Source organism: Neospora caninum, chromosome VIIb (genome assembly GCF_000208865.1).
Source record: "Neospora caninum Liverpool complete genome, chromosome VIIb".
Taxonomy (NCBI): domain Eukaryota; phylum Apicomplexa; class Conoidasida; order Eucoccidiorida; family Sarcocystidae; genus Neospora; species Neospora caninum.
In genome coordinates this window covers 4,754,513-4,781,635 of record NC_018394.1, presented here as the reverse complement: position 1 = coordinate 4,781,635, position 27,123 = coordinate 4,754,513, and the positions used below count along the sequence as shown (strand labels likewise).

The following is a 27,123-nucleotide window of genomic DNA, read 5'->3' as shown; positions in this document are numbered from 1 at the left end:
AGGTGGACGTACATGTCGTGCTTCTCTGCTTGAGGGGAAACGTCATAGTGTCACGAGGCCTCGATAGTGTCCACAGAAATGGAGCCCCATCGACGGCGGGCTACCGTACAACTAGCCCTGTTTCTCTTCCTGCTGTGTAATCTCTGGTTCTATATTGTCACGGCTGCGCACCGCAGCGCTCCTCCTGCTCTCTTTGAAGCCCCATCCGAAAATGGACTGGAGGACTTCTGGGCTTTCGCCCGTGACGGCGCAAGCGGTGATGGCGTCTCGCCAGATTCAGTGGCCAGTCGCCACGTTCAGGAAGGTGCACACTTCCGGCGGCTGGCTAACAATGACGCACCGTAAGTTCCCGGGCTTCTGTGGTGGCAAACTATTTGACGCGCGGGAACGAAGTATCACCCTGTCTCGGTGATACTTCCTTCCTGGGCCGCTTCGATTCGACGGCATACCAAGCGTAGACTTAATACAGTGCGCACACTCCCCTCAAACCTGGCTGCACGCTACTCAGCCCCGGAGCAAATCCCTGCCAATTCCGTACCGTCTTTAGGTGTCGCTTCAGAATCCATAGGCAAATGTAAGATCGGTGTTTGCTCGGGAAAAAAGGTATGCACGTTTGGGAAAACGCTGCGTAGTGTCGAACGCCACTTAAAAGCAGAGACAACTCGTAAATGGAGAGAGACGAATGGCTGCAGAGGCAGAATGCTGCAGTCGAAAGCTCAGGGAAAAGGTCGAGCTCCGGGACTTGAGAGGAAACTATTCGGTGACCTACGCCAGCGTGCGGCTTCTATTCGTGCCTCAGGGCTCGGTCGTCACCGACCAACCGGCGTAGCGCAGTGGAGTTGTCGATTTCTACTCGTGCTTCCTTTTGTCTCTTTGTGAACAGGTTGGGAGGAGTTAATCCGATTCGCAGGTCATTTCAAAGACTCAGCAGATTTATTACAGATTTGGTCGGCGATGCAAGCAAAACATACAAGAGGCTCAAGTTACGCATGCGGAGTACGTCAAAGTCCGTTGGGGCAGTAAATAGATCACAGCACGTGGCTTCGTCCAGTGGATAAAATAACCGTGGCGATACCCTGCGGCCATTGTTGCCAGTGGCTTCGTGTATTCGCACCGATTTCGATTCCACTGATGCGAAAATATGTCTCATTTGTCCTTGAGTAACCTAAACGTATAATAATTATATACGCGCGTACAGATGTGTTTCCTTCCCTTTTTCTCCGTGCTTGATATACGTGGACATCCGAAGTTGTTGAAGTTCCTTTCCGCGCGGACCTAACACATTCGCGAAACGGAACACCGAGCGTGGACTCGTTAACTCGTCACGTCGTAAGTAGAGCTCCACCACTCACATCAGAGAGAACTGGCGTCTGTTCGTCTTCAGAGCGTCTTCCGTGGTCTTGGAGGAGATTCCTAGCTAGTCTGCCTCTTATCGACGAGAAGCGGTTCACGGACTTTCCGGAGACATGGCCCAAAAGTCGAGAGCGCTACAAGGTGATGCTGCTCTCCCATGTGACAGAAAAACTGGCAGATTTTTTGAAGCTTGACTCGGAGACTCGAGAGCACGGTATCGCCATCAAAGCTTTTGGAACACAAGGCAACTCAACGGCGGAAGACGCTGTGAACGAAATCAATGCGCACAAAAACATGGTACCGAAAAACCCATTCATTCTGCCGTTTCTGGGTGCCTATCGCAGCACGACTGGGCAATTGGTGTACCTCGTGACGCCGCGGCTCCAGGGCGATCTATACACAGCTATTCGTGGAGCCAAGAAGCAGACCAACGTCAAACTCGCCCTCGCTGAAATGGTATACAGTCTGAAGCTGATGCATGATTTCGGCTTTGTTCACCGCGACATTAAACTCGGGAACTACTTTGTGGACTTCACCGGACACGTCGTCCTCGCGGATTTCGAGGGCGCTGCAGACAAAACGATGTGGCTAGATTCCGCCGTCGACTTCATCGTTTACACCAACGGTTTCCTCGCTCCCGAGATAAACTTGAAAGATGACTGGCTGCTATTCACCGAGAAGACGGATGTGTACGCTCTCGGAGTCTGCTTCCGAACGTTTTATCAGGTGTTCAAGAACGACATTCCGGATGCCCGCCGACTAAGCGCGCTGGTCAGGAAAATGCTGGCTCCAAACCCTGCCGACCGCTACACGATGAAGCAGGTGATGGAGTCGGAGTATTTCAGAGGAATCGACTTTTCCACGCTCGAAGATAAGAAGCAAGGCGTCCCATTCCCGGGCGACTTACAGTCGTACCGGAAGTTCGCGTAGGTGCCGTGAAACGCGGTGAACCCAACAGAACGCGAATGTACCCCCGCTTGTCGGCAGTAGCATGTCGGCAAGCGATGACCACCCTCAACGTGGCGGGATATGTCAGCGAGAGGGGAATCCAGGAAGGGTTACAGCGCACCACACACGCCATAGGCACCTCTTCTGGGGAGGAAGTGAGAAGCAAAGAAACTGCCGTTACGCTTTCGCATCAAATGTGCGTCTAGTTTTGCCTCCTCAGGGATAGAGTGTGTCACCATCGAGGGGCGCACACTTTCGTGGAGAAGAATCTGGGAGGCTGCAGTCAAAACGTCGTGCGCCGGCAGGCGTCACAGAAGGTTGGCACGTTTTTGTTCACGGTTCCTGAATACAGCGGACCTACGCGCGATTGCCGCAACCTGTGTCAGCGGTGCATGTGATCATTATGCCGGGGCTTTCGGCCAGGGTGCTTGTTTCTTTGAAACACTCCTCCCTTCTCGCCGTGGGGTAGCTGGCGGGCTTGGGGCGAATGTGGAGAAAAGCGGATTTCGCTGCGAAGGAGATACGGGAAGAGGCACGCAAGTTTTCCGTGACGTCAGTTGTCCGTGACGCCGCGCGAACGCTCCGCGCGCAGAGTCTCAGCAATGAGCATCCAGGTCGCTAGTGTGAGAAAAAGGCAGGGGTTTCTAGAGGACACGTTTTTTCCCGGCATTGCACACAGCAGAGGAGAAAACGATTCATCAAAGCTGACATGTTGGATTCGCCCGAGAACCTGTCGAGGTGCACGGGGACGGGCGTCCCTATGTTTGCAGTTTGCACTCGATTGTCTGTCCGTCTCACGCAGAACAGTTGCGGGCTTTAGTGAGGATGAGCGTCCGTTTGCAGAGGATCATAGAGGCGAAGCGGCGCGTGGAGCATCTTCAGAAGAAAAGGCTGGCCGCGGGGGTACAGAAGGCTTCCCGTAGGAAACCCAACGCCGCAGGGTTGAGATCGAGCGCCGGCACGCGGTCCACTGCGCGGAACGAAAGAAACGCGGCCGGATCAAGGAGGCGCCCATCCCTTATCAATCTAGGTCTATTGTCAGAAATTTGAGCTTTAAATACACGAATATTGATTCGTCAACAACCTAGGACTGGAAATGTAGTCTGGCGACACGACAGGCTCGGGTACGCACAAATTCAAGCAATGCTGCAAGGAGACCTCCCTTCGGCCGCACGCCCGACGGGGGAGACCGCCCGGAGAACCGGACGTTTCACCAGCGTGGGTTCACTGTGTCATCATGTGGCGTCCCAAGTTTGTCTTGGTGTGTCTCCAGTGGGGGAAAGATGCCTTTGCAAGGCAGTCTGCGGCTCTGCTCCATGCCCCCAGATTACCCGTTGGTGCACATACATACACCTGCAGTGCGGGTCACAGAGTACCGCGGGTTTTTCCTGTTGCTCGCGGCTCTTAGCTGCGGCGCCTCGCTCCGCCCCCATGGAATGCGAAACGATGGCTTTATGTACGGTGTGTAAATATCCCCGGCACCAAACGCGTGTAACCAGAACGGCATTTGCACGCAATGAAGTTTCTGATAGAGCAGGCGCGCCCAATTCGAAGTCAACAGACTGAGAAACGATCCCTAGGCGAGGCTCCATATACGGGCGTCGTGTGTGTCTCTTCCGCGACGAATCTCCTGTGTGAGTGCGGACCTTTCAGAAGTCAGTACCACTACGCTGTGGCGCCGGCCCCCGTAGCAGAGAGCAGCGTTACCTATCTAGTATCAGCAGCCTTCTACGACTCTCTCGTTTTCTCTACGAAACCGCCGCAGAGATGCAACCGGGGAGGCATGGAGTACAGAGCGGTGTAAACCCTCGACAATCGGAGAGAGGTCGGGGTGGTGTTTCGGGGGGTCGTCATCGCCGCGCGAATGGTGACGAAAGACTCGTGGCCACAAGCGACCGGCAAAGAGCTTCTGAGCCAGTTTTTGTTTCTGCAGCGCTAGGCAGAGGACGAACTCAGGACGCGCCAGGCCCGACCAAACATTTCGACGGGCGTCGCAGTCTGTTGGCGTCGTAGCGCGTATCGGTTCACGGCCACCACCGTCGGCACACGGCCTTCAGCTGGGCACTTTCTTCGCTGATATCGATCTCGCTCTGTATGGCGATACATATGCAACGACTCCGAAATGTGTGTACACGATTCGCATGCCAGGCAATGAACCCAAAACAGCGGTCTCGCCAATCTAGGGGAGAGGAAACCAGCCGCATCGAAGTTTGCGCATGTTTTGTACCTGTCCGCTCTGTTCCCGCGACACTCCTGCCGGCGGGTTATTTCGGCGGGAGAAGTTGGATGCTCTCTTCTGGAATTTCAAAGGTTTCTTGAATCAACTCGGCAACTTCCTCCTCAACATCGCCCTGAAGAAACGCGCGCAGACGACGCAAGCTTCCAGTCATTCAGACCCATTGCCAAGAGCTCACCGCCAGTGAGTTGCCAAGCCATCGGCACTTTCAACACTTCCGTGCCGCGGCTGGCGAACACCTTTGCAGTTTCCTCTGAATGTGTTCCACAACTGTGACCCCCGGCGGAGCACCTCCGCACAGGTTTCTGGCGTGCTGGCGGCGTTCAGCGCAAAAGCTTCTACGAGGTCTGCGTCCGCACACCGAACCGTCTGGTCGGCTGCAGGCTAGGGCCCACTCGACCTCGAGAGGATGCTTGCAAACCGACACACACCAGCAACTGTGCCGCCGTGCACACCGTGCGAACGGCGTTCCCTTCCCCGCCAGCAGCACTGTAGACGAGACCGAGCGTATAGAGATGCAGATACGGATACGTGTAAATCCACATCTGAGCATGCAGGTACATACGGAAGGTTTGACGCAGTACGCGCCGTGAAAGAAGCGAAAAGAGGCGGCAGCTTAAAGGCCATCTTTCCCTTCCCCCGCGTTACCGAGCGCCAGTGCGCCGCAGTCTCTGAGTCTCTGGGTACCGAGCGGGACGCCGAGTGCCGACTCTCGCTTCGTTGCTAGGCCGCGCCCTTCAGAAGGGACAGAGAATGTGAAAAATGAAAACGCTGACAATGCCTCTCCACTTGGAAAAACAACGAAGACGCGGATAGAGCCTCTCTCCACGTACCTGGACTTCAACCTGTTGCGGTTGCCCGGGAACGCCTTTCGACACAGACGCTCCACAGGCATACTGCTTGGAGAAGAGCTTTGCAGCCTTATCAAGTTTGACTCCTGGGAAGAAGCGGAAGCATGATTGCAGTTACCGCACCCGTCGTGTGCGTCAACATTTCTCTCGTCCTCGCCTCACATTCTCGCATAGGCATTGTGCAGTCGTACACGGAGAGACAGATCGCCAGTCGCACACCCAACTATAGTAATTTATCGATACATATGGGCGTGTGCATCCATATAAATGCATGCATGGACGTAGAGTTGTATCGGCCTAGGGTAGATATGCAATTCGCGCACAGGTAGACGAACAGCCAGAGACCAGCGCGGCGGACACCAACGCACACCGACAGCTAGAACGCCAAGTTTGTACAGAAAAACCTGGGTCCACACGGTCGCACCTATCCAGGTGTCTCTGTGTCTTGGTGAACGTGCATGCCTGCCGATGAGCAAAACGCACACGAAAATCCCGCCTGTAGATATATACAAGTCACGTGGCTGATTCTTCTTTTGTGAACCTCACCGAAAAGATCCAGACCCGTAATGACGGTAGCAGTCTTCCGTTTCGACCGGCTTTGGCGCTGAATCGTGACGACGTTCTGAAGACAGAAGAGCCGCAGCGCAAACAAAAAAGAGTCAACTCGCCGCAGGGCGTTCGCCACGAACCGTGTCCGACGGGGGCGCGGGCATTACGCGCGACTTGCCAGCATCACTGCTAGATGTCCGTCTGTGCTTCGCGGCCAGGCGTCGCGAGGCCTCGTCGATTTCTGCATTCAACGGAAGGCCCTCACCAGTAGACACCCGAGCTCCTTTCGGCACCAGCGCTCGCCGTCTCGAGATAGGAGGCGGCGCCGACTGTCCGCGCACCGCGTCCAGAAGAACAAAAAACGTTTCTTCATGCTGGGAAGACCAACCACGCGCGAATGCGTGGAACGTCGAAAGCCTGCGGAGGTGTGGTGCGCTGCCCAGCGGGTCCTCTCGGATTCTGGTCAACGCCCGGGTACGGCCGCGAACTGGCGTGGACCGCCTCCAAACCGTCGGCGTGGCCTCTGAGAACTGCGCTTCCTGGTGGCGTGTGAAGGTTCCTTCCACCCCCCCCCCTCCCCCCCCGCCTCGAAAATGCGTGCAACGATACATAGACCATCACCAATCCCACTGCCATAAATATAAACAGGCCGACCACAGCCCTCCGAAGAGGCGAAGCACTGTGGACGGGGACTCTGTCAAAAGTTCTTCCCGGACGGGGCCGACGCTCTCCTCACGGCGGCGGACTCCCCGTCGCACCGGAGTGTCTCGAGGGCGGTCCTGGGCAAACAGCCTGTGCAGTCTGCGCCTCCTGCAGCGCCCGGGGGATCTTTTGCTGCTTTTGCTTACTGGCTTTGCGGCTTTCTTCTTGCCGCCCTTCTTCGCGTCCTTCTCCGCGTCGCCGTCCACAGTCAACTGCTGCATGCACTCGGCGAGCTCGTCGGCAGCCGCGGTTTTGTCTCCGTTTTCCGCGCCTTGCGAAGCGCCGGCGGGACAGCAGAAAGGGAGGAGCTCCGCGTGGTTCTTAGCGATCCACGCTTCGCACTCCGGCCACTGGCTGCCGAACTCGCAGAAGTCTGGCGGTCCGCCGCAAACTGCAGAGAACCAGATGGGACGGAAGTGAAGAGAGCACACGGAGAGGCAGCTTGCCAAGCGGGTGCAGAGCAACAGGCCTCAAAAAAGAAAGGCGCGAGAGAGAAGACCCACCCGAAAAAATGTGAAGACCGCACTATACGAAGAACACACGATATCTTTATAATACATATCCTGTATCGACAACTGCGGGTTTCTGCGTGTCTGCCAAGTTCCCGGCGCCGCTGCTTCCTCGCTCCTTTTCCACGGTCGACAGGAAACGATCTCTTCGTTTTGCGTCACCGACCGGACACGAGAAACGCCGCATGCTCCGTTGCGGTTCCTCGGTCCGGCGCCTTCCCCGCCGGCCGTTATTCCGAGCCGTCCGCGCTGTCTCACCTCCGCAATACACGACTGGGCTCGGCCCCGTTATCGGCGGCTGTTTGTCGTGTTCCCAGGCGGAGTCCGTTTGCGTATTTCGTCCCGGGTCCTGCGCCCTCCCGCCTCCTTCAGCTCCGCCGCACTTTGCGGTGTCTCCATCGTCATGTTCCGTTTTCGCCGCTTCGGCCTGTTTTCCCGCGTTCTTTCCCTTCTTCTTTCCTCTCTGAGCTTCCTGCTGGTCCCTCTTCTGAGCCTGGCGCAGCTGCCTGCGAGAGGGCTGTTCTGCCTCCGAGGACGAGTCGCTCGGTGGCTGTTCCACGTCTGTCATTGTGAGGGGGGAGATAAGTTTTTCGCACTCGCGCCACGCACCAGGAGACACACACGCTCCGCAGACAGAGAGCGCAAAACTTCGGGCGTTCAGGTACGAACGCGCAGACTTACATCGACGAACAAGGTCTGCGTGAACACCTACGTAGGTGTGATACAAGATGGATGTAGGCATGCACGCCTGTACGACACACTTTTAGGTTACAACTGCATTCACATGGGCGTCGAGTTTTTGGGGAATCGAAGTGGTGTGCTCTTCCGACCCACGCGTTTGGAGGACGCGCGCATTTCTTTCGTTCCGGCGGCTGCGGAAGAGTGTCCTGGGATAACGAGACCGGACGTGACGAGGAATATACACGGAAGCCACGGAGAGTGCGAGGACCTCTGGAGAATCTGGAAAGGCGAGAAAATTCAGTACAAGTCGTGGGAGGCAGAGAGAGAAGGACAACCAGGAGCAAACAAACGGAGATTTCTCACTGCAGAGTCCCTCCTCAGGGCCGCCCCCCCCCCCCCCCGGCGATTGCGTCGAAGCAAACGTCCACTGGGTGTGCTTTTTGCGCACGTTTCCCGAGGAGAATCTCCGCGTCGTGACGCAGGCGAGTCAGAAAGAAAACGAAAACCTCGAAGAGAACGCTCCACAAGTTCTGCCGTTCACAAAGGTGTGGTAGCGCCCCCGCTTTTCGCAAAAAAGTGAAAGGTCGCCTGTCGTGCGCAAAACAGCAAAGTGACAGTGACTGCTCGGCCGGCGCTTTTCGGCCGCTTTTTCGCGGATTTTTCGCGTCTATCGCCAGTGCAACTGCGAACCGAGGGCTTTTCTAAGGCGCTCTGCCGTCCGTGACCTTGTGAACGTTTCTTTGCGCATTCTCTCTCTCGAATCCACCGACTCGACATCGGCAGAGCTCAAGCGTCGCTCTCTACCGGGGTGTGCACAACTGTGCGCTCCCTCTCGAGCGACTTTCCGGCTTACATCCGGGAGATTAAAAAGCGACTCTCCTTTCTATGGCGAGGCCTTCCCCGTGCCATTCTTCGCCATTCTTTCTCGAAGGTTTCTGCGGCTCCACCGTTCTTTTTTCAAGAACTATGGCTTTTTGTGTCCACGCTTTCGCTTTGCCGGAGATAAAAACCCGGGAAAAGGAGCACAGTTTCGTCTAGGCAGAAGCCTTCGAGTAGAGCGGGGCTCTCAGCGCGAACAAGCGAACGCGACAAAGACTGAATGCCAGGCGCCGTTGCTCTCTTTTGCTCACCGTCGCCGGTTTCTCAGAACTTCTCCACCAGGAGATCCGTCTGTTGCCTTCCTCCAGTTGGAACTTAAAGGACGTAGCTGCCGCCTTTCCTCACCGGAGCGTTTTTCCGCCGCCAGGAGGACCGAACAATCCCGGGATTCTTCGCCAAGCTCGTCTCTGAACGCCTCTCTCTCTGCGGTTTTTTCGACTCGTTCTCCTCTCGCGACACGAGCAAAAAACAGGGGAGGCGAGCGAACAGGAAGAAACCCTGGAGATACAGCGATATATCGCTGGCGGCTTTTGTCTCTGCAGTCGTCTGTTTCGGCTGCGCAGTCTGGCGGCTTTCTCAAAAACAACGTCTTTCCTCTGCTCTCTGCGCCGTTCTTTCCGTCGAAAGTGGAAAACAAACTGGATCCTTCGAACGCGGCGAACTGTCTGAGACCGAGCCTTTCGATGCTCACCTCCGTCCGCACCAGCCTCGATTCACCGGCACACTCTCTCCGTCAACGTTCTCGCCTGTTTATGTGACCCCCTTGCGCGTCTCTTTCGCCGGAAAAAATCCTCTTCCCAACGGTTTTCGAAGGAAACAATCCTGGTCGGAATGCCCGAGAGGTTGGCGACAAGCCTCGTACGGGGAGACTGCCCTGTCGGCGGGGAGAGGGGACGCGCAAACACTAACCAGATCCTCCGTGCATAAAATACGATCACATACTTTACAGGTGCATGCACACCCGACATTCGTTCATTTGCTTACGCGTGTATGTATGTATGTATATATATATATATATATATCTGTAGATGCATGGGCATTCAACCGCGTACGTGTCTTCGAGTGAATCTCTGTGATTCTGTGGTTGTGAGTATTTGGTATTGAGTACGAACACAAGCATTTGTCGAATGCAATTCATATTTGTGTGTGCGATCTTTAACGGTTGCCCCGAAGATTAAAGTTCCCGTTTGCATCTCCGCCTCTGTTGTGTCGCGAGCCTAAAGTCTGTTTTTACTCGCGGGATCTAGCGATGTATTCGTGGAGTGCGGTCTGCCTCCTTTTCACAGGTCGTCTGCCGTTCCTTTTGCCCCGAAGAATCCCTGTGGCTGTGGTTTCCAACGCACGCTCAGTGCGCTCACCGTTGCTGCTCGTGTCCCCGTCCCCCCACATTTTTGTTTCGCAAGGCCTTCCAGGAAACTCTTTTCCCATCTTTTCAACGCGCCGTCGTCGGTGCCTTCGACTCGGACTTACGTCCTTCTTCCTCGCGGTCGTCTCTCAGCTTCGTCTCGCTGCGTCGCGCGTGCGGCGTTTTCGTGCTCTTCGTTTCTATCCCCGCCGCTCTTGTTTCAAAACTCTCTGCTGGGCCACGCCACGATGCCGTACCGTTCATCGTCTTCGCCAGCAGACATCGGGCTGTCCAAGTCCGAGTACGAGGATGCCGTCAACTTGGAGAAGTTGTATTTTCTCGTCAACAAAAGCGACCGGTGCGCGAACTGCGGCCGCGGGGTAAGTCGTTTGATCGTTTTCGTCAGCGCCGCAAAGAGAAGAACAGACTCCGCGGGTTCATACAGGCTCGCCAAAGACACGAGACAGGCTGTGGAGTGAGCTTGGAGGGTTAGAGAGGGAGAAGGCGCAAAGAAAACTCGTGGCAATGACACAGAAATACCAGCAGCGGGGGATACGCCAGCAAGGGCGAAGAATGCCGAGGAAGAAGCGCAGGCAGCGTACGCGGAACAGAGAAGAGAGAGAGGCAGAGGAGAATCCATGGGGTCAGCAGGAGCACGGCGTTTCCGCGTGGACGGCCTCGCTGTTCAGAGGACCACGGAGTTTGCGAAAATCGAAAACGACAGAGAGGAAGCCGACGGCGGTGTGCACCCCACATCAAGCGAATGGCGAAGGAGAAACGGGGCGTGCAGAATCGCGTCGTGCAGTCGCCTGAGCGTTTTTTTTTCTCGCTCTCGTGTGTGGCTGTGTCCAGGGTGTCTCGGCGGTTGACGTCTCGAGGTACGAGTTCCTCTGTTCGAGTTGCTGCGCCGGAAAAAGCTCGGTGAAGAGGATCGGCGAAGACCGATTCTCTTCTTTTGAAGTCAACAAGCTTTACGCGCGGTTCGACAGGTAAGCCACAGGTCTTTTCTCCCTGCGCGGAAAAGGTGTTCGTGGGTAATCCACAATCCTGTGAAGGCTGGCGACTTGCGTGCGCTCGTGAAGGTGACGCGGCCAGACAAATTCAACAGGAAAGAGGGATTTCACTTCCCTTGACTAGGGCCCGAACAGTGGAGACTGTAGCGGGTCGGTTTGTGTATCCCGATGAACCACGCGTAGCAGATACAATCGAACGAATCCGAAACCAGACTAGCAGATACAATCGAACGCATCCGAAATCAGACAAAGTCTGAAAAGGGAAGAGGGCCAGCAAGACAAAGACCCCAGATGGAGCTGTCCGTGCAAAAAATGGACTGACTACGCAGGGTTGTGCCCGCCCCCCTACTTCCATCTGTTCCACACCCCTTTTTTTTATATTTATATATATATATATATATATATATGTTTGCATGTATCTATCTTTTGATACATGGATATAGGATAGATTAGTGTCTCATCTGTTTAGGAGAAAGTGTTGTGTGGCGCGAGGGGCGTGGTACGGAAACCAGCGTGAGATGCTTCTGAGGCGAGTGGCGAGTCTGTAAGGGCGGTCCATAGTTGGAATCGGCTGCGCGTCGGCGGTGGAAACGGAGAAACTCGGGGTAAACGCAGCTTGCATGTTGTGGGCGCGATGAATGGCTTTCTCTCTTCAGGTCCAACGCGCATCGAGGCCGCTCGTCAACTTCTTTCTCCCGAAGCGGAACTTCCGGAAGCGGCGGCGCGCGCAGGAGCGACCGCCGCGTGGAGAGGCGCAGCGGCCACCGGCCGCCTGTCCCGGACCTCTCCGAAGGAAGCGAATCCGACTCTGGAGATGTACGCTTTCTCGAGGACGCGAAAAAAACGACGGCTAGCCGACAAGCAGTCGCCTACACGCTTTAGAAAGGGACCTCAGCATGCGAGATGAGCAAAGTTCTGGTGTCCGGCCATTTTGCCACATACGCACGGAAGACGTGGGGCTGTAGTATGCACATATATATATATATATATATGTATTTATACATCCCGTGTTTACGGTTTTGTTCTGTGGCTTCGGAGCTTTATGGGGCGTCATGATGACCAGGAAGGCTGTTTGTATTGTGGCCGTTGGGCGCTCCGCGAGCTCTGCATTGAGGCGTGCACACGTTTTGAAGGCGCTGTCTGGGGGGTCGGCTGTCCGTCTCTTTGGTGCTTTCCAGGATTCTCCTCTGCCTCCACGGCGCAGTCGCTCGATGCCCCGGGCGTCGGGGAGGTCTCCTCGGCAGTATCGCAGCTCGTCGCATCGCGGCGATCCCTTCGATACCTTCGAAGTCGCTAGCAACGCGAGTTGGGGCGGTCAGGGCGGCAACCAGGGGGACACCCAGGCGGCGTCTTGGGGCGCGGGGTTTCCGTCCAGTGCGGGGGTTGCCGCGCGCGCGCACCCGCAGGTCGGCGGAGGCATGGGGACTTCCCCGGCAGGCATGCTGGGTCTGACGCCGTCGCCGGCGCAAGCGCCGTTCGGCCAGAGTTTCCAGTTTCCAGGCATGGTCGGCATGGGGAGTCCGGTCTTCCTGGGGGCGTCGCAGGGCGCGCCGAGTTCGCAGGCGTGGGTAGGACAGCCGTTCCTCACTCCCCAGCAATACCAGCAGGCGATGATGCGTCAGTTTGCTGGCTCGACGGGGCCTGCGGGGCGAGACGGCAGCGCGTTCCCCGGGTCCATGCCGGTCCCCCAGCCCCCAAACATGGTGGGACAGACTCCTAACTTCATGCCTGGCGCCGCAGGCGCCGGCGGGCTGCGCGCCGCCTCCCCGCTGTCGTTCCCCGGGACTGCGACGCAGCAGCCAGGACAGCGAGGCATGAACCCGTTCCTCGCCATGGGGACAGCCCCGCAGCCGGTCGGCCAGCCGGCGCCTTCGCCCTTCGCCTCGTGCCTCCCCGGGATGGGAGGCGCGACGATGAATCCTTTCCTGTCTGTGCAGAAACCCGCGACTGGGGGCGGCGGCTTCGCAGACGCAGGCGTGTTCGGAGCGAGCGGCCTCGGGTTCGCGCCGCAACAGCCGCCGCATATGCGCCCTCCCGCAGGCGGAATGATGAGCCTGGGATCTGGAACGCCTGGAGGAACCCCGAACCCGTTCACCAGCATGGGCATGGCAGCGCCGCAACGGTCCGTACCAGGACAGCGAAAAAGCTGGAAAAACCAGATCATAAAAAACCTAGATGAAGAAGGGATGGCACAAATACTACCGAATCACCGGTGGGGAGAGAGGAGGAGGGGAGGGGGGGGAGGCGCTGATGGGAAATATGGAAAGAGGATAGGAGTTGAGGACTGCATGCACGTGCGTTTACCGAGGAGGCGTGCCTGTAGACAATGGGAGTTGAGCCACGCTGGAGGTCTGGAAGGGAGGCCTCTAACGTTCAGAAGAGCTTCGTGTGTACTTGTGGGAGATGCTTACGGGACCGGGAGTTTCAGGGGGCGTATGCGTGAATAATGGTTCCCTTGGTGAAACGCGGGTGAACACATGAGAGGAACGGGAGACGCAGAGGGGTTTTTTAAGGCAGTCACCTTCCTCGTCACTTGGCGAACAGGCGAGAAAAACGAAACCGAGGGGGTTCTGGATTCGCTTTTCGACCGGCCTCGATACCACACAGTCGTACGACATGAGCGGGAGGCGCGTGGCAGCTGCCGTAGCATGTGAAAGTGTCTCTTGATGCGACCGAACCGATCTGTAGAAGATGAAACGGGGCACATCCGAATGTGGCAGGAGGGGCGTGCGCGCTGGCCCCCATCTTGGCTTCTGTTGGACAATTCTGTCTTTGCTTTTTCACGCATCCAATCTCCTTTTTGCCACTGGTTGCCGGTGTTTCTTTCCTGCAGACCGATGACCCTTACGAACGCCGCGAGACCCGGAGGCGGCGCGGGAGGGAACCCGTACAACACGTCTTTATGGTAAAGAATCCCTGAGGCAGGAGGCTCTTTTCCTTGGTAAAACTCGACGCCTGCAGAATGGCGATGCTGCTAGGGTCCCCTGTGAAGGCGTTTTCGCCGTTTTCTGTTTGCGGCACTTTGCTTCGTCGAGACGCCGACTGCGTCTAGGGAAGCAGCTTACGTGTCAATTGGAGAAACAACGAGGCAGCCGTGAACACAAAGAGTTCTGACAAGCGAAGAGGTCTGTGTTTCGGTTTTGCGTTTCGTGTGGATAGTGAGGAAACGCTTTTCTTTCAAGGCTTTTTGGAAGACCGCTGGAGCAACGGAGAAAGATTGGCCGCTGCTTGGTCAAGAGCTGACTGAAGGGACGAACAGACGTCTGTGAACACAGACAGCAGGGTGCGTTTCGCTATCGAGGTTTCAGACAAAAATGTGAGGAAGGCACGTTCCCGTGTCCCTCGCTCGGCCTGCAGAGGGCTTGTCATCACCGGCCCGACGCAGAGGTCGGCTCGGGTGTGGGTGGCTCCGCTGGGGGAGGCAAGGCTTGCGACGCGATTTTCTGGGGGCACAGAGTCGGGCGAGCACGTCGCCTTCTTTTTGCCGTGAGCGCCTCAAGATGTGTCGCGAACAGTGTCTTGAGTGTGTGTGTGTGGGCGTCTCCTCCTTTCCCCGTTCCCGGCTTTCTTTAAACCTCTCAAAATTTCAGTTCTTGTAACACATGCATGTGGAGCAATCGTAGGGGCGCGTTTCCAAGGGGGTTCCTTTTTGCCGGCACCCTTCGCTTTGCCGCGCAAAAACCGTTGTTTGCTGCAGACAGGAGAATCTTCCCGCAGGCGTCCACAGCGCGATTTGCAGCTGGTGTGCCGTCTCCAGTGGCCGCGGCTATCCACCTTCCGTGCTTGACCGAGCGCGCACAACTTCCAATGCTTGCGAAACGATTCTGTGTCAGTTTGTGGCGTGTTCGTCGCGCCGTGCACGAGCCTAGCTCTCGTCCCAGTGTGTATAAGAGAACGCGCGCACCAACTTCCACGAACTTCGAAACCCCCCCAGCACAAGCAGCGGCGCACCCTTTCACAACGTGGAGCACACGACACACACGCACTATCGGCACGGTTTCCCTGCGTCGGTAGGCCTTTCTCTTCCTTAACTTTTATCGGAGCTGACTGTGTCCCACGCCCGGGGCTCTCCGGTGCGGAACCGACCCCGGGTAGAAAGAGCGAGATCGTAACTCGGTTTCCGCTCATGCGCCGCCTTCCTCTCGGGTCGCCTTCCTTTCCGAACTGCCCTCGCATCTGCAGCACCTACGTAGTACACAGAGCGGAGCGCCAGGCGTGAAGAGCGGCGAAGCGGCCAAGCTGTTAATACGAGTGATAACAGTGATCCATATATTACGCAAATGCGGCCGCCGGACGCGTTTTTTCGGAGTCGAAGCCGCGGAAACAGTCGAAAGGGAAGGTCAGAGATCACGCGCACACGTCACTTCGATTTGCTGTGACGTTCTCCACAATTCGAAGCAGAGAGGCCGGGAGATCGGCGTCACTTCCTGCCTACTCTGGCGTCAGAATCACTCAGGAAAGACTGGCGCTAGCAGCGCTGCGGCGCGAAGTCGCTTTCTTCAGTGTCTCGCTTGTCACGGAATCGGCTCATCGCGTGTCCACGCTGAGTCAGGGGAGCATCGCGTGCGGGAAAAAGCCAGAGAGAGGCCTTGTGCGCGAGGCGGTCTCTTGCATATATGTCATTGTCGTTTAGTTTCACGTTTTGGCTGTCTCACGAGACAACACCGGATAATAAAAGACGATGTGAACCCGGCCACACGAAGACTCCCCTCTTCCCTCGCTTGGTCTTGAAGCGACACGTGGAACCTAGAACTGGACGGTACGTCGAAAAAACCTAACCTGACTTCGTTGGTGTGCAAAGGAACACAGATAATTCAAATCTCAATCGTTTTGGTGCTTTGAAATCAAAACAACGGTTCCCACCTCTTGCACAACAAAACACATCCTTCGAGCGGATTCAAAACCTATCAAAACCTCGCCGCTCAACGGGCAGAGCATTTCTACACATAGAGACAAAAATAGTCCCACGGCTGGCGTCAGGTGAGCAACAAAGCACAGGCGAGCCGTCAACCACCTATACTTTTTGTCGCCGTCTGACGAAGTCACAGCCGGAGAAAGACAACGTGGGTGCTGTGTGGTTGTATGTGTGTGGCCTCTGACCAACTTACTGAAGGCGTCTCCATGTCTCGCCCCAGCAGCAGACGCGTTTTGCTTCACTGCGCTATCCGACAAATACAGAGCTGTAAAACGCGCAAAATCTATTTTGAGGAAAACAGAGCTTTCCCGCAAATAAAGACCGCTGAGAACTGTCGCCTGAAAGCACTTCTGGCTTTCGATGCGTCCTCACTCCTAAGATGTGGTCTTCTCGGGCTTCCCGCTCTTCTTGCCGTCCCCTCGCCGCCTGGTTGCGTTCTCCGCCTCCTTCCAGCCAGCCTCCGTCGCCGCAGGCCTGCCTTTTTTTCGGTCGCCCGCCGTTTTCGCAGCGACGCTCCCTGCGAACTTTGGAGTGCCTGCACTTGCTCTCCCAGCTTCTTTCTTCTCTGCGGCGTCTCCACCCACCACCTTTTGGCGGTCGCCGTCTCCTTCCTCGTTCGTCTTTGCGCCCGAGGCGTCCGTCGGCGAGTTGCTCGCGGCCTTTTCCAGCGCCTCCGCCGCTTCCTTCCAGCGGGTGAGGTTCGCAGAGAGAGCTTTGCAGATCTTCCCACGCACGCCGCCGCGCCCGTTCAGTAGATCCTCGATGCTCCGCACACTGTGGAAGAGCGGCTCGACAACCAGCTCAATGAAGCGGTACTGCGACTGCGGGAAACGGTCTTTCTGTCTCCGATCGAAAATGTCCATCACATTCATTCCCTGCCGACGCTCTTCGTCACCCTGCACACAGCAAAAAAGAACGTCGGACGCGTGACGTGTGCCTCTGCTGAACAGGCGAAAAACACCTGCCGCCAAACGGACACGCAACACCCTTTTCCCGAAAAACAACACGGACGGACACCGAAGGACAACGCGAAGGCTCAGGCGATTCCGTGGTGAAAACCGACACCTAGCCCGACGCGCAAAGAGCCGTACGCAAGACGCCACAGAGGGACGACGGGCGGAACTCGCGCGGTCTCCAGTCGTGGATGGGCGAGCTGGACGTCTCGACACGACCGATAGGGCGACGGTCAAGGACCAACAACCGGAGCCCCACACAGTCCGGCATAAAACTGGATAAAGAGAAAAAGGTGCTAGGCCAGCGACACCCGCAACGCCCTGCACACGTCCGTTAGCGTCTCTGTCCGGCGCTCCACGCCTACCTGCTTGAAGAACTCTTCGCAGAGACACTCGGCCCAGCGCTTGTGGTTCTCCCAGAACGTCGCAGTGTGCGCGAGATCCGCCGCCTTGATGCACCCTTGGAAAAGCAGCCACCGGTCCCCTTCGTTGGCCACATCGAAATTTCCTGATTCCGCGCGAACCTGAAGCGACCGCCGACACACACACACACAGTCGAGCACTGATTGAAACGTTTGGGCGTCGCTCCCCAAAACGTCCGAGCCGCGGGTGTAAAGTCCCCTGGCAAAAAGTGCATGCAGCCGCATGCACGCGCCATGCAGGCGCGCATTCTCTCCAGAGACAGTCTTGCGTCTCCCCCACCGAATGTGCCCCGCAAATTCTGCCGGTGTGTCATTGTCGCAGCAAATTGGATAACGATCCACGTTAGTTTCTATCTCGAGGAACTATAAAACCGTCTTTTTTCAGGTGCGCCGGGGATAACAGATACGGTGGGGGCCCAAGTTCGCAGGCCACCCGACGCCCCTCCCACAGTCCGGACGTGGACGTAGTCACACGAACACGCGAAACACCCGGTCGGTTAAAAGACGTTTAGTAGAGAAAGCAATCTACTTGAAAATAGTACAGTTCCTTTCACGATATTAAACCCATTTTGTGTTTTAGTCAAATTGCTTTCCCTTCGCCGGTGACCACGTAGCTTACTCTCAGCCGGCTGACGTAGGAAATGTGCTTGCTCATATCCGTTGAGAGAATAAGGCCGATAATGTTTTGCCGCATGTACTGATAGACCTCCTTGGTGAGGCCGCTGAAGATGTTGTGGTCTTCGTTGATGCCCGCCGTCCGAAAGCAGCAAGCGGCGTGGTAGTTCTCCAAGACAGCAATGTCGTTGTACGTCGTTGCTAACAGAGACTGGGAACTGATGAGATACTGATTGTTCAAACCCGGATGGCCAACGTCGTGCGCCGCGGATGCGATCACCAGACACAGTTCGTCGACGTAGGTCAGCCTGCAGAGGCGCGGAGTGGCATAACAAAACGCGCAGCAAATCAGCACCGCTCACGCCGCGAGGTCCACGGCAACACGAGTCCGAAAGAGAGAAAGCGGGCGACTGGGCGGGGCCGCCCTCACAATGGAACGGAGACACCCGCGCAACGGACCCAGCAGCACACACCCAAACCCGGTGGCTAAAAAACACGCGAACGGGCGAGTTGACCGACACTGGCGCGGCGGCGCAGGCCCGCACAGTCCAGGCACACGAAGACGTCCCTCACGGGTCGAGCGGAAGTATAGACACAGCTAAGCGAACAGGCACAGTCAGCTGGCGAAACCCTGGCAGCGGCAACCTCTGAACGCGAAAAACATTGCGTGAACGCTAATTCGACAAGCGAAGTGCATGCAAAGCTGGGAGAGAAACTCAGGACACGGCTAAATACCACACGCCACGAGTCAGGTCGAAAGGCATGTCCACAAACTTCGAAACTGAAGCGTCTCCTCGGTAGGAGGCCGACGGCACAGTCTGGGGAAAAGAAGAGGAAAGCTGCCGGTTGCGGTAGCAGACGAAAACGCCCGCCTTGTGCGCAGTCTAAGGTCCCGCGAAACGCCTCTCCAGAGTGCAAGGTTCGAAGTAAATGCGGTTGCTGTGACGCGGGGCGCTTACGCTTGTTTGGAGGGCAAAATTTCGTTGACGATGATCAAGCAGCAGTGAGAAACCATCGCGGCGTGCACTTGGTTGTGGTACGGGTTGCTCGGGCAATACTGTTGCTGAAGACACCTTAGGTAACACCGCAAGACGTGCGGACTACACCGCAGGCCTTCTGGGCGCAACAGAGGGAGCAGTTGTACTTGCGCAGTCACCAAGAGGGCGTTGTTGTTCACGCGCTCGTTCAGCTGAGCGACACACAGGAGCCAGGACCGCAGGCGTTCCAGATGAATCCAGTCTACACACAGCGGAGTCCGAAATGGTGCACTCCCACCCACGGGCAGTGTCGTTTCCGAGAGATCCCGTTGCACACATCCGGCAAGAGCGAGCGTTCCGGGCCACAACCTACCTCGAAGAAGTCGAGATCCCAGTCGACGCCGATGGCTGCCTTCATGCTTTCGGGGAGGTCGAGCAGCGGCTCCGGGCGTACAGTTTGAGGTGCGTCGCCAGGTTCAGGTTTCTCCTCTTGCGAACGTTCCTGCTTCAGAGTCCCTGTGGGAGAATGCGCGCCGAGCGGGTTCTCCGCGGTGGGAACGCACGCGCCTTTCAGAGATTTTCCAGTCTCTCCGAGCTGAACGCCCTCCGGAGCTGGAAGGCCTGTTTGGCCAGCCAGCACTTCGGGAAACCGACTGCTGAGAAACGCCGTGGAGTGCGGCGCGCCCCCATCGAACGGCAAAGTTCGCGAAGGAAAGCTTCCCACGCACAGCGTCGAACATGTCGAGTTCTGATGCAGCAGCGGGACGCTCAACGAAACGCCTGCGTTCGACGCTTCCGAATCCCTTCGTAGCCGTTCGCAGCCGCTGAAGGAGGCACTGCGTCCTCGCCAGTCGCGCAGGAGCGACCGGTGCGCGTCGTCCTGTCCCTCAGGGACAAACCGCAGGAGCTCACTCATCTCCTCCGTGTTCATCTTGGCATGGTACAAGTTGTTCACGTTCGTCACGATGTCCAGCACTCTGCGAGCGGGGCACGAAGACGCGCGCACAGCGCGGCAAATGGACCAGTCGCTTTCACACCAGAAGCGGCACCAGCGGGGAGAGAGCGTCGAGACGCATCAAATGAGGCGCGCGCGCAGCGAAACACAAACGGCGTTGACACGCACCTTACCCGTCCCCCGTAGGCACTGCTCGGGAGAGACAGCCCCGCACCCAAAACGCCCGCCGAGCCGGCACAGCACTCGCCCCGTCAAAGTCCCGCGTCTTCACCCGTCTTCACCTGTTGGAGTGTTCGCCGTTTGTCTGCTCTGGGCCGTGGGATATACGCAAACACCGCATGAAAACATGACTCGGCAAAAAGAGCTGCGCTCTCGGTCGAACTTACTGTCCTTGAATGTCTGTCACTTGTTCCAGCGCTAGCTGCTTGCTGTGTCGGCTCGCCCCGCTGACGCACGCGTGACGCAGGAGGACTTGCGACTGACGCACCAGCATGGCCAACTGTTCGATGCCTGTTTTGGAAGTACGGTGCGAGTGGAGCTTCTGCTCCGCAGCGCGCAACCGTTCTAGACCGTGCTGAAAAAAGACCAGAAGCGAAAACGGGGAAAATATGCCGCATATTCCGCCATATTCCGCGGGCGTCTGTCGAGACGCGCCATCGTCAATCTGTTTCCCCATTCCGAATGCACGTGCAGACACTGGACAGGCGCGCGTCGGCGACTCCCCCACTCCCAAGCACGCTACCCAGGCTGCGTGCAGGCAACCAAAAAACGGGGCCGCTCTCAACCATCCGTATCCCTCCGTGGGTTTCCCGCCTTCTCAGCACACCTCGCAGATCGCAACAGACTCCGCTTGAGGCCCGCACCTCCAACCAGTGGAAGGCATCTGAGCCAATGCAGATATATATATATATATATATAAATACAAATATACAAATACAAATATACAAATACATATATATATATATATGTATATGAGTATTTGGTCGGTCTTTAAAGCCTCTACCGCCAAGAAGAATCCATGCCTTTCTTCTGTTGTCTTCTCGTTGGCGTCCTTTTACGTGGGCTGTGCCGCGACAGGTGCCATCTAAAATGAGAGATTGAATCCGAGACGTACTTTCCATCTCATGTAGAGCTGCCTATGAGCAACCTCCATCTGAGCGCGTCCCAAAAAGCCGCAGACGATGAACAGGCACGTGCTCACCGCACAGATCGGCCTGAAGAACAAGCACAGAAAAAAAGTCGAGCGTCCACGCCGACGTCTGCTGCAATCGTATGGCGAGACAGGCGACAGGGACTATGCAGGCCTACGAGCGGCACCACGTCTAGCGCGGACTCTCTCTCGCAAGTTCAGTCTGTTCTAAGCTACACGGCCTCACCTACATGTAGCGAAACACCAACACGGAAAACGAACGAAAACCACCTTCCGTGCAGCTTTGGCATTACGTGAACGAGCTTCGCCCTAGAGTCTACACACACTCAAATCTCGTTGACGAGCGAGACGAAGAAGAAAAGAATGGCGTAAAATCCGGGCCCCCCTCCCCCGCCTGTGTCGAAGAGCGCGTCTGTGAGACTGCATGGAACAGGATTTTGGTGGTCAAGCGCGTTCGGCTCCGCCGACTGTCGCTGTGCATCGCGGAAAGCGCTGGCATACCCGTCAGAGGAGATACACTGGGGGTAGAGACAGACGGAGAGGACGCAGCAGCCGATACACCCGAGGATGTGGATCGTATGCATGCCCACCGACGGGAGAGTCCTGAAGAGGGGAGAGAAAAGCAGTCAGACGCAGCGGGAGGATGGTGCCATCACGTCGAGGCAACTATCTCCAAGGAGCACAACAGCAGTCACGGGAAGGCCAAACACTTGCCGCAGACGCGTTCGCCATGTCACCATTTGGCCGCATGCGCTCTTTTGCCTGCTCAGACGGCGGTGCGTGTACCGCTACAGGCGGGCTGCTTCGAATCAAAGAAGAGCCGCAACAGAGCCTCTGGAGCTTCACCGCCGTCCGTCAGTCTCGCTGGATTCCGATGGAATCCGCGTGCTCTCTCCTGACGTCTTTGGGTCTTTCTGTGGCAGGCGACAGTCCAGCAGCCGGTTCACAACGGCCCAGACGTGAAAACGAAAACATGCAAGAGGGCCGCCCGTTGCTGCTCTGGGCCCGGTCGGGCGGCGAGGACCGACGCGCCTTGCACAGGCAGGAGAGAGGGGAAACGCACCTGATAGGCAGCATCATATCGATGACGATGATGTGGAAAAGGCAACAGAGCGACAGCAGCACGAGCTCTGAGGAAAGGGCTCGAGGCTCGGAGATAAAGGGGGTTGGGGGTTCCATTTCGTCTGCAGGAGCACAGCACAGTCGGGCCACGGAGACAGCGATCAGACACAACGGGCATCTCACGCTGCTCCCGACGCAGCTGTCGGAGCCCCGCAATCGCGGGCGAGCAACGGTTCCGAAGACGGAGACCACAAAATATAGAGTGCGACGGCTACTCTTTTTGGGTACGCAGCCCGAGCGAGGCAGGACACACGCACGAACCAGCCCGGCCGTCTTCTCAAGTGGCTAACACACGTCAGAGAAAACTGAAAAGCCTGGCATACCTGCAGCTGGTAAGATCGTTGCAGTTCCGATTCCTTCGCCCATGAACGCCACACAGACCATCCCACAGATGCGGGTCGTGAGTGCCTGAAAATGCGTTTGCGCAGCACACATTAACTTTGCATGCGCGACGACTGAATCGGATACGCACCCTCAAGTCACACAGCGTGAAGCGTCACTGCACGTCGCGTCGCAAGGTTTCGGAGGTGCGTCCGGGGGTGTCCAAAACGCAGTCCAGGAAAGACGCTTCACGCATTGCCGTAACAGGTTTCCGCGGAGGCATGTGAGCACGGGCCTTGAACTACGTCACGACGCAATGCATGCGCTCGTTCGCTTTTGGCTGCCAGTGAGCCTACGTGTTCCCCGCCACCGAACCAAGGACCCGATTCTCGTGAGAGCACTCGCGTTGACTGGGGTGCGTTTCCTGTCCTGATCTAGACCGTAAGACAGGCGATGGTGTGGCTTCACTCAAGAGACCACCGCCATAAACTTTTTGGCGTGCTTTCCCGCAGCGCTCACCACGACAATCATGGAAAACGACCAGCTCTCCAGTCGATTCTTCACGCCGGGAATGCGTCCGCCCGCAGCCAGCAAACCGTAGATGATGATATGAATAACCAGGCATACGGCGATAACGATGAAGATCCTGTCAAAGTTGACGAGCCCGTAATACGAATACTCGCCCCGGCTGTCGACGAGGAAGCCTGGCGCACAGGGACGAGAACCCAGAAATGCAGAAATCGAAAACTAGTCCTGATGTGGAGTGTCGCAGAACCAGCTGGGAGGAGAGGCAAGCGACCACGCCAATGACGCTGGAGCCCTCCGATAGGAAGAAAAACGACAAACAGACGCGCGGACATCTGCGAGACACGGTCACAGGGACAGTCGGGTCCGACATCGAAGACACAGTTCTGTCACGCGCAGGACGCAGACGACAGGGTCAAAGAGAGGAGCCGTGTGGGCAGGCCGCCAGTGGCTGTGGCTGCAAGTGTAAGCACCAGGAGATGCGTGCATGTCTGGGTGAATACGCTCCGCTTTTTAGAGCGAAGGCGACCACGGTAGCGAACGTAAAAGGACACAACTCACACTGCCTGTGTCGGGCGTTGTGCACCACGACAAGTCCGCAGACCGGCAAAACGAACTCCCAACAGAATGACAGATACGGCACGCCTCGGCGTCCGCTGCTTCACAGAGAACCGCCCCCAGTGCCTGTTCCACTGCACACGCGCAGGTGTCTGTTCACGCGCTTCTCGTCGTTTTCCTCTCCCTCGTCTCGTTCGGTCCGTCGCCTACCGCCGTGTGGTCCCTATACAACCCCTGTCGCAGGTTCCCCCACGAAAGCGGGATATTTTTCTGTGGCGTTCCTTTTCCTCTCTTCCCTGTTTTTCCCCGCTGATCCTCACTTCTTTGAACAAGCCTCCAGGAGATTTGCAAGATCTCGACGAGAAGGAGAACGAGTCCGACAACAGTGAGACGGAAAGGAAAGAGCCGGTTGAGGTACTGACGATACGCCTCTTCTTCGTCTTTATACTCGAAAGCAAGAGGGGATGACTTTTTCTTCTTCCACACGGTCGAAGAGTTTCCCTCGTGTCGAGGCTTCACTTGCGCCAAAGCGGAGATGGCCGCACCGCTCAAACCTTCCGCTCGTCCGGAGTGTTCTGTTGCGTGGTCTCTTCCGCGGTCCCGGTTTCCACGGTTCTCTTCCGCATACAGCACCAGTTTCCTTCCCATTTCGTCCTCCTGGGTCGCCTTGCACGTGTCGCGATTGCACTCCACTGTCGCCGCCACTCCCTGTGGGTCACCCAGTGCATCGTCCGTTACCAGCTGGAACGAAGCTGGCCTGACGAGCCCAAACGACTGCGGGAGTCTGTGCCGAGATTCCAGGGCACCTCTCGAGGGCGACTCAAGCGTCTCCTGTCCAGCTCTCGGCATGAGGCAGCTGTCCGCGGAAGACGTCCTGTTCCTAAAGCACGCCGCTTGCGCGCGACTGGCGCTGCATCTCCGCGCGCTGTTCCACAGATGTTGGTCCGCCGAACTGGACCTCCGGTTAGGCCCAATCGCGTCGCCTCCGTCGCTCCTGGAGTCCTGAAAGGACTCGTAGCAAGTCGATCCCCAATCGTCCCCGCCCCACATCTCTAGAAATCGCGAGATGTACCGACGCACGGGCCCCTGAGACTCGCCTCTCAGGTGGCGTCCCTGCGTCTCGCATCTTGGCAAGCAGGACGACTGGCCAGCGCCGTGGTCGGGAGACCCAGACGAGGAAGGAGAAGGACTGGGCAGCTCTTTGGCGCCTGCCTTCCGCGTCTGCATGCGAGGCACGAATGAAGGCACGCCCGCGCACGAATGAAACGCATTTTTCATGGGAGTCACGTCCACTCTGGAGAGCGGCGGCCAATCGGGAGACCCTCCCGGACTCTCTGAGTGTACACTGTCTCCCGCCCATTGTGCAGTGTCTGTCCGCTCGCCGTTCACCTGTAGTAGCTTCGATCGGTTGCTTCCGAAGCCGGCTTCAGGGCCTTCGGCGTCGTTGATCTCTTTGCCGTTTTCTCTGTTCCCAGGCGAGCCATGAGGCACAGTCACTGGCGAAGCAGGAGACACGGAGGACAGCTCGACGTCGCTTTCGTTAACTCCGCTACGCAATCTGGGAAACACGCTTCGGCGTCCGCCCTCCGACGAACCCGGCTTCCCCGACCCGTGATCCCTCCGCCCAGTGCCGTTACCGGATCGGGTCTTCCTCGGGTCCGAGGCCGCATCGGTAAGACTCCCGCGACTGCTCTCGGCAGATGCCGCCCCATTCTCTCCACCAACCCAGCCGCTGGCAGAGCACAAATGGGGAGACACCGGAGAAGGCCGAACCCGATCGTTCGACTCCGGCGGCTTCGGCTTCCCATGGACCGCCACTGGAACGATGCAGCGGGGGGAATCATCTGAGCGCAGCGTCACGAAGGTATCGAGGAACCTGGACGGCCGACCGGCGCAGCCCGTCGGCGACGGCACCGACTGCAGAGAAGACGCTGAGGACTGTCTTCCATGGCCTCCAAGTTCCCTCGACGGGTGCTCTACGCCCTCGTCGTTTCTCTCCGCGTGCGGCGAACGGCATCCGGCAGACGAGGGCGACATAGCGATAGTGGCGACGGACGGGCACCGTATTGAGCCGTCATCAGTTGCTCGTGCGTCGAGAATCTGCGGAAACGCGGTCGCGTCTCTGTCTCCCCAGGCGCCGCCTCCAGTGGAACGCCGCAAACAAGGAGGGGCGACGCAGGGGGGAGCGCGCGTCGAAGGCCACGACAAATCGCTTGAGCTCGCGGGCGAAGAAATGGAATGGCGACGTGCGTCTTCCCAGTCTTCGCGCCCATAAGGGCTTTCAGACTGCGAGTCGGTGGCAGCGTCTCGTGTCACGGTCATCCGTTTCCATGTCACGGCCAAGGAATCCACGTCCAGATACCGACAAAAGCGGTCCTCTGGGTATGGAGGCGACGCGGGAACGACCGTCGGCTTCGGTGTACGACGGAGTGTTTCCACACGTATTTCCGCCATGGCCGTGTCTTCTGTGCCGACACCCGAACTTCTCCTCCGTCTCAGGCGTCCCCCGTTCCCTGCAAAAACGGTGTCCGCCCCCCGCGCAGCCGCATTTGGAAAACCCGACTGTTCTGTACACGGAAGCCTGGCACTGTCCTCACAGTTGGGCGCAAAACCGCTGCCGGCAGTTGCAGCTGCCATGCCGCTCCCCACGTATTCAAGGTCAACACTAAGCATTTTAGCTTCATGCACGGCGCCTGATCGAAGGGTAAACGGAGACATGGCGACTGGAGTTGAGAACGCGCCCGTCCGGTGGCATACGCCCAGATGACTTTGAGGTTTCATACGCCCGGTCGACAAATCATTTAGATTACGATCGGGCGGAAACGGACTCCTCGCGTGCTCGAAACATGGTCTCTCCACCTCTGTGTCACGTGGATCCTCTATCGCCGTCGGAAGCGGAGTCGACGTGCGAAGCCCCGGCACGAGACAGGACCGCTGAGCAGATTCAAAGCAATTCTCTGGAACCGATAATCCTTCCCCCACGTCCGACGCGCTGAGGCAAGGAACGCCGTCTTTCAACGGGGACGGCTCAAGACCCCGGCATGGGTGTGCTAGGAGAGAAGTCGTATCAGGGGTGGACCCGCGCGCAGGCACGCGACGGGGGGATTTGCCGGGAGAAGAAAGCGGGAAAGCCCCGGTTGTATCCGGTTTGCTCTGTCCAGGCGAAAGCATCGGAGAAGGGTAGCTGTTCCCGCGGAGGACCGCGGTGGTCTCGATTTTTTAGTCGTCTGTACGAATGTGCTTGGCACTGGAAACGGCTTCTCGTTCTTCGCTTCCTGCCACAGCCAGCACTTGAAAGGCTCGGGGGCGGCGTACCAGAACGCGCTTAGCACCACACACTCTTTTTCAGACCATCCTTCCCGGAAAGCGACCTTCAATTGTCGTGGCAAGTGCTTTTGGGGAGTGAGGAACACGCGAGTGGGAACCGAAGCGAACAGGAAAGATAGCAGCAGGCGAGGTTACACCGTACAATTGCCAAAGCCGAGGCGATCTCTGCCCCGGGTGCGCTTCGACAATGGACTCCGCATAGCATGAACCCGAACAT

The 27,123-nt window shown here is 57.3% G+C and overlaps 4 protein-coding genes across 4 annotated transcripts; 2 read left to right on the top strand and 2 right to left on the bottom strand.

Annotated features, from left to right (window-relative positions):
• Positions 1 to 211: 211 nt before the first annotated feature.
• On the top strand, positions 212 to 2,283 carry NCLIV_029900 (AGC family protein kinase, related; the record flags this gene model as incomplete). Its single annotated transcript, XM_003883185.1, has 2 exons — positions 212 to 341; positions 1,385 to 2,283. 2 exons carry the CDS (start codon positions 212 to 214, stop codon positions 2,281 to 2,283), a joined length of 1,029 nt encoding a protein of 342 aa, XP_003883234.1.
• A 2,282-nt stretch (positions 2,284 to 4,565) lies between these two features.
• On the bottom strand, positions 4,566 to 7,716 carry NCLIV_029890 (Translation initiation factor SUI1 family protein, related; the record flags this gene model as incomplete). Its single annotated transcript, XM_003883184.1, has 5 exons — positions 4,566 to 4,652; positions 5,371 to 5,474; positions 5,935 to 6,010; positions 6,786 to 7,030; positions 7,407 to 7,716. 5 exons carry the CDS (start codon positions 7,714 to 7,716, stop codon positions 4,566 to 4,568), a joined length of 822 nt encoding a protein of 273 aa, XP_003883233.1.
• Positions 7,717 to 10,301: 2,585 nt separating this feature from the next.
• NCLIV_029880 (putative major ampullate spidroin 2) lies at positions 10,302 to 13,975 on the top strand (the record flags this gene model as incomplete). The annotated part of the gene is made up of 5 exons (XM_003883183.1): positions 10,302 to 10,433; positions 10,906 to 11,042; positions 11,723 to 11,882; positions 12,245 to 13,188; positions 13,900 to 13,975. 5 exons carry the CDS (start codon positions 10,302 to 10,304, stop codon positions 13,973 to 13,975), a joined length of 1,449 nt encoding a protein of 482 aa, XP_003883232.1.
• A 2,380-nt stretch (positions 13,976 to 16,355) lies between these two features.
• NCLIV_029870 (putative cAMP-specific 3',5'-cyclic phosphodiesterase) lies at positions 16,356 to 26,297 on the bottom strand (the record flags this gene model as incomplete). Its single annotated transcript, XM_003883182.1, has 12 exons — positions 16,356 to 16,877; positions 17,300 to 17,458; positions 17,976 to 18,279; positions 18,931 to 19,160; positions 19,322 to 19,925; positions 20,290 to 20,477; positions 21,018 to 21,117; positions 21,555 to 21,656; positions 22,117 to 22,237; positions 22,499 to 22,583; positions 23,016 to 23,200; positions 23,900 to 26,297. 12 exons carry the CDS (start codon positions 26,295 to 26,297, stop codon positions 16,356 to 16,358), a joined length of 4,998 nt encoding a protein of 1,665 aa, XP_003883231.1.
• Positions 26,298 to 27,123: the final 826 nt, after the last annotated feature.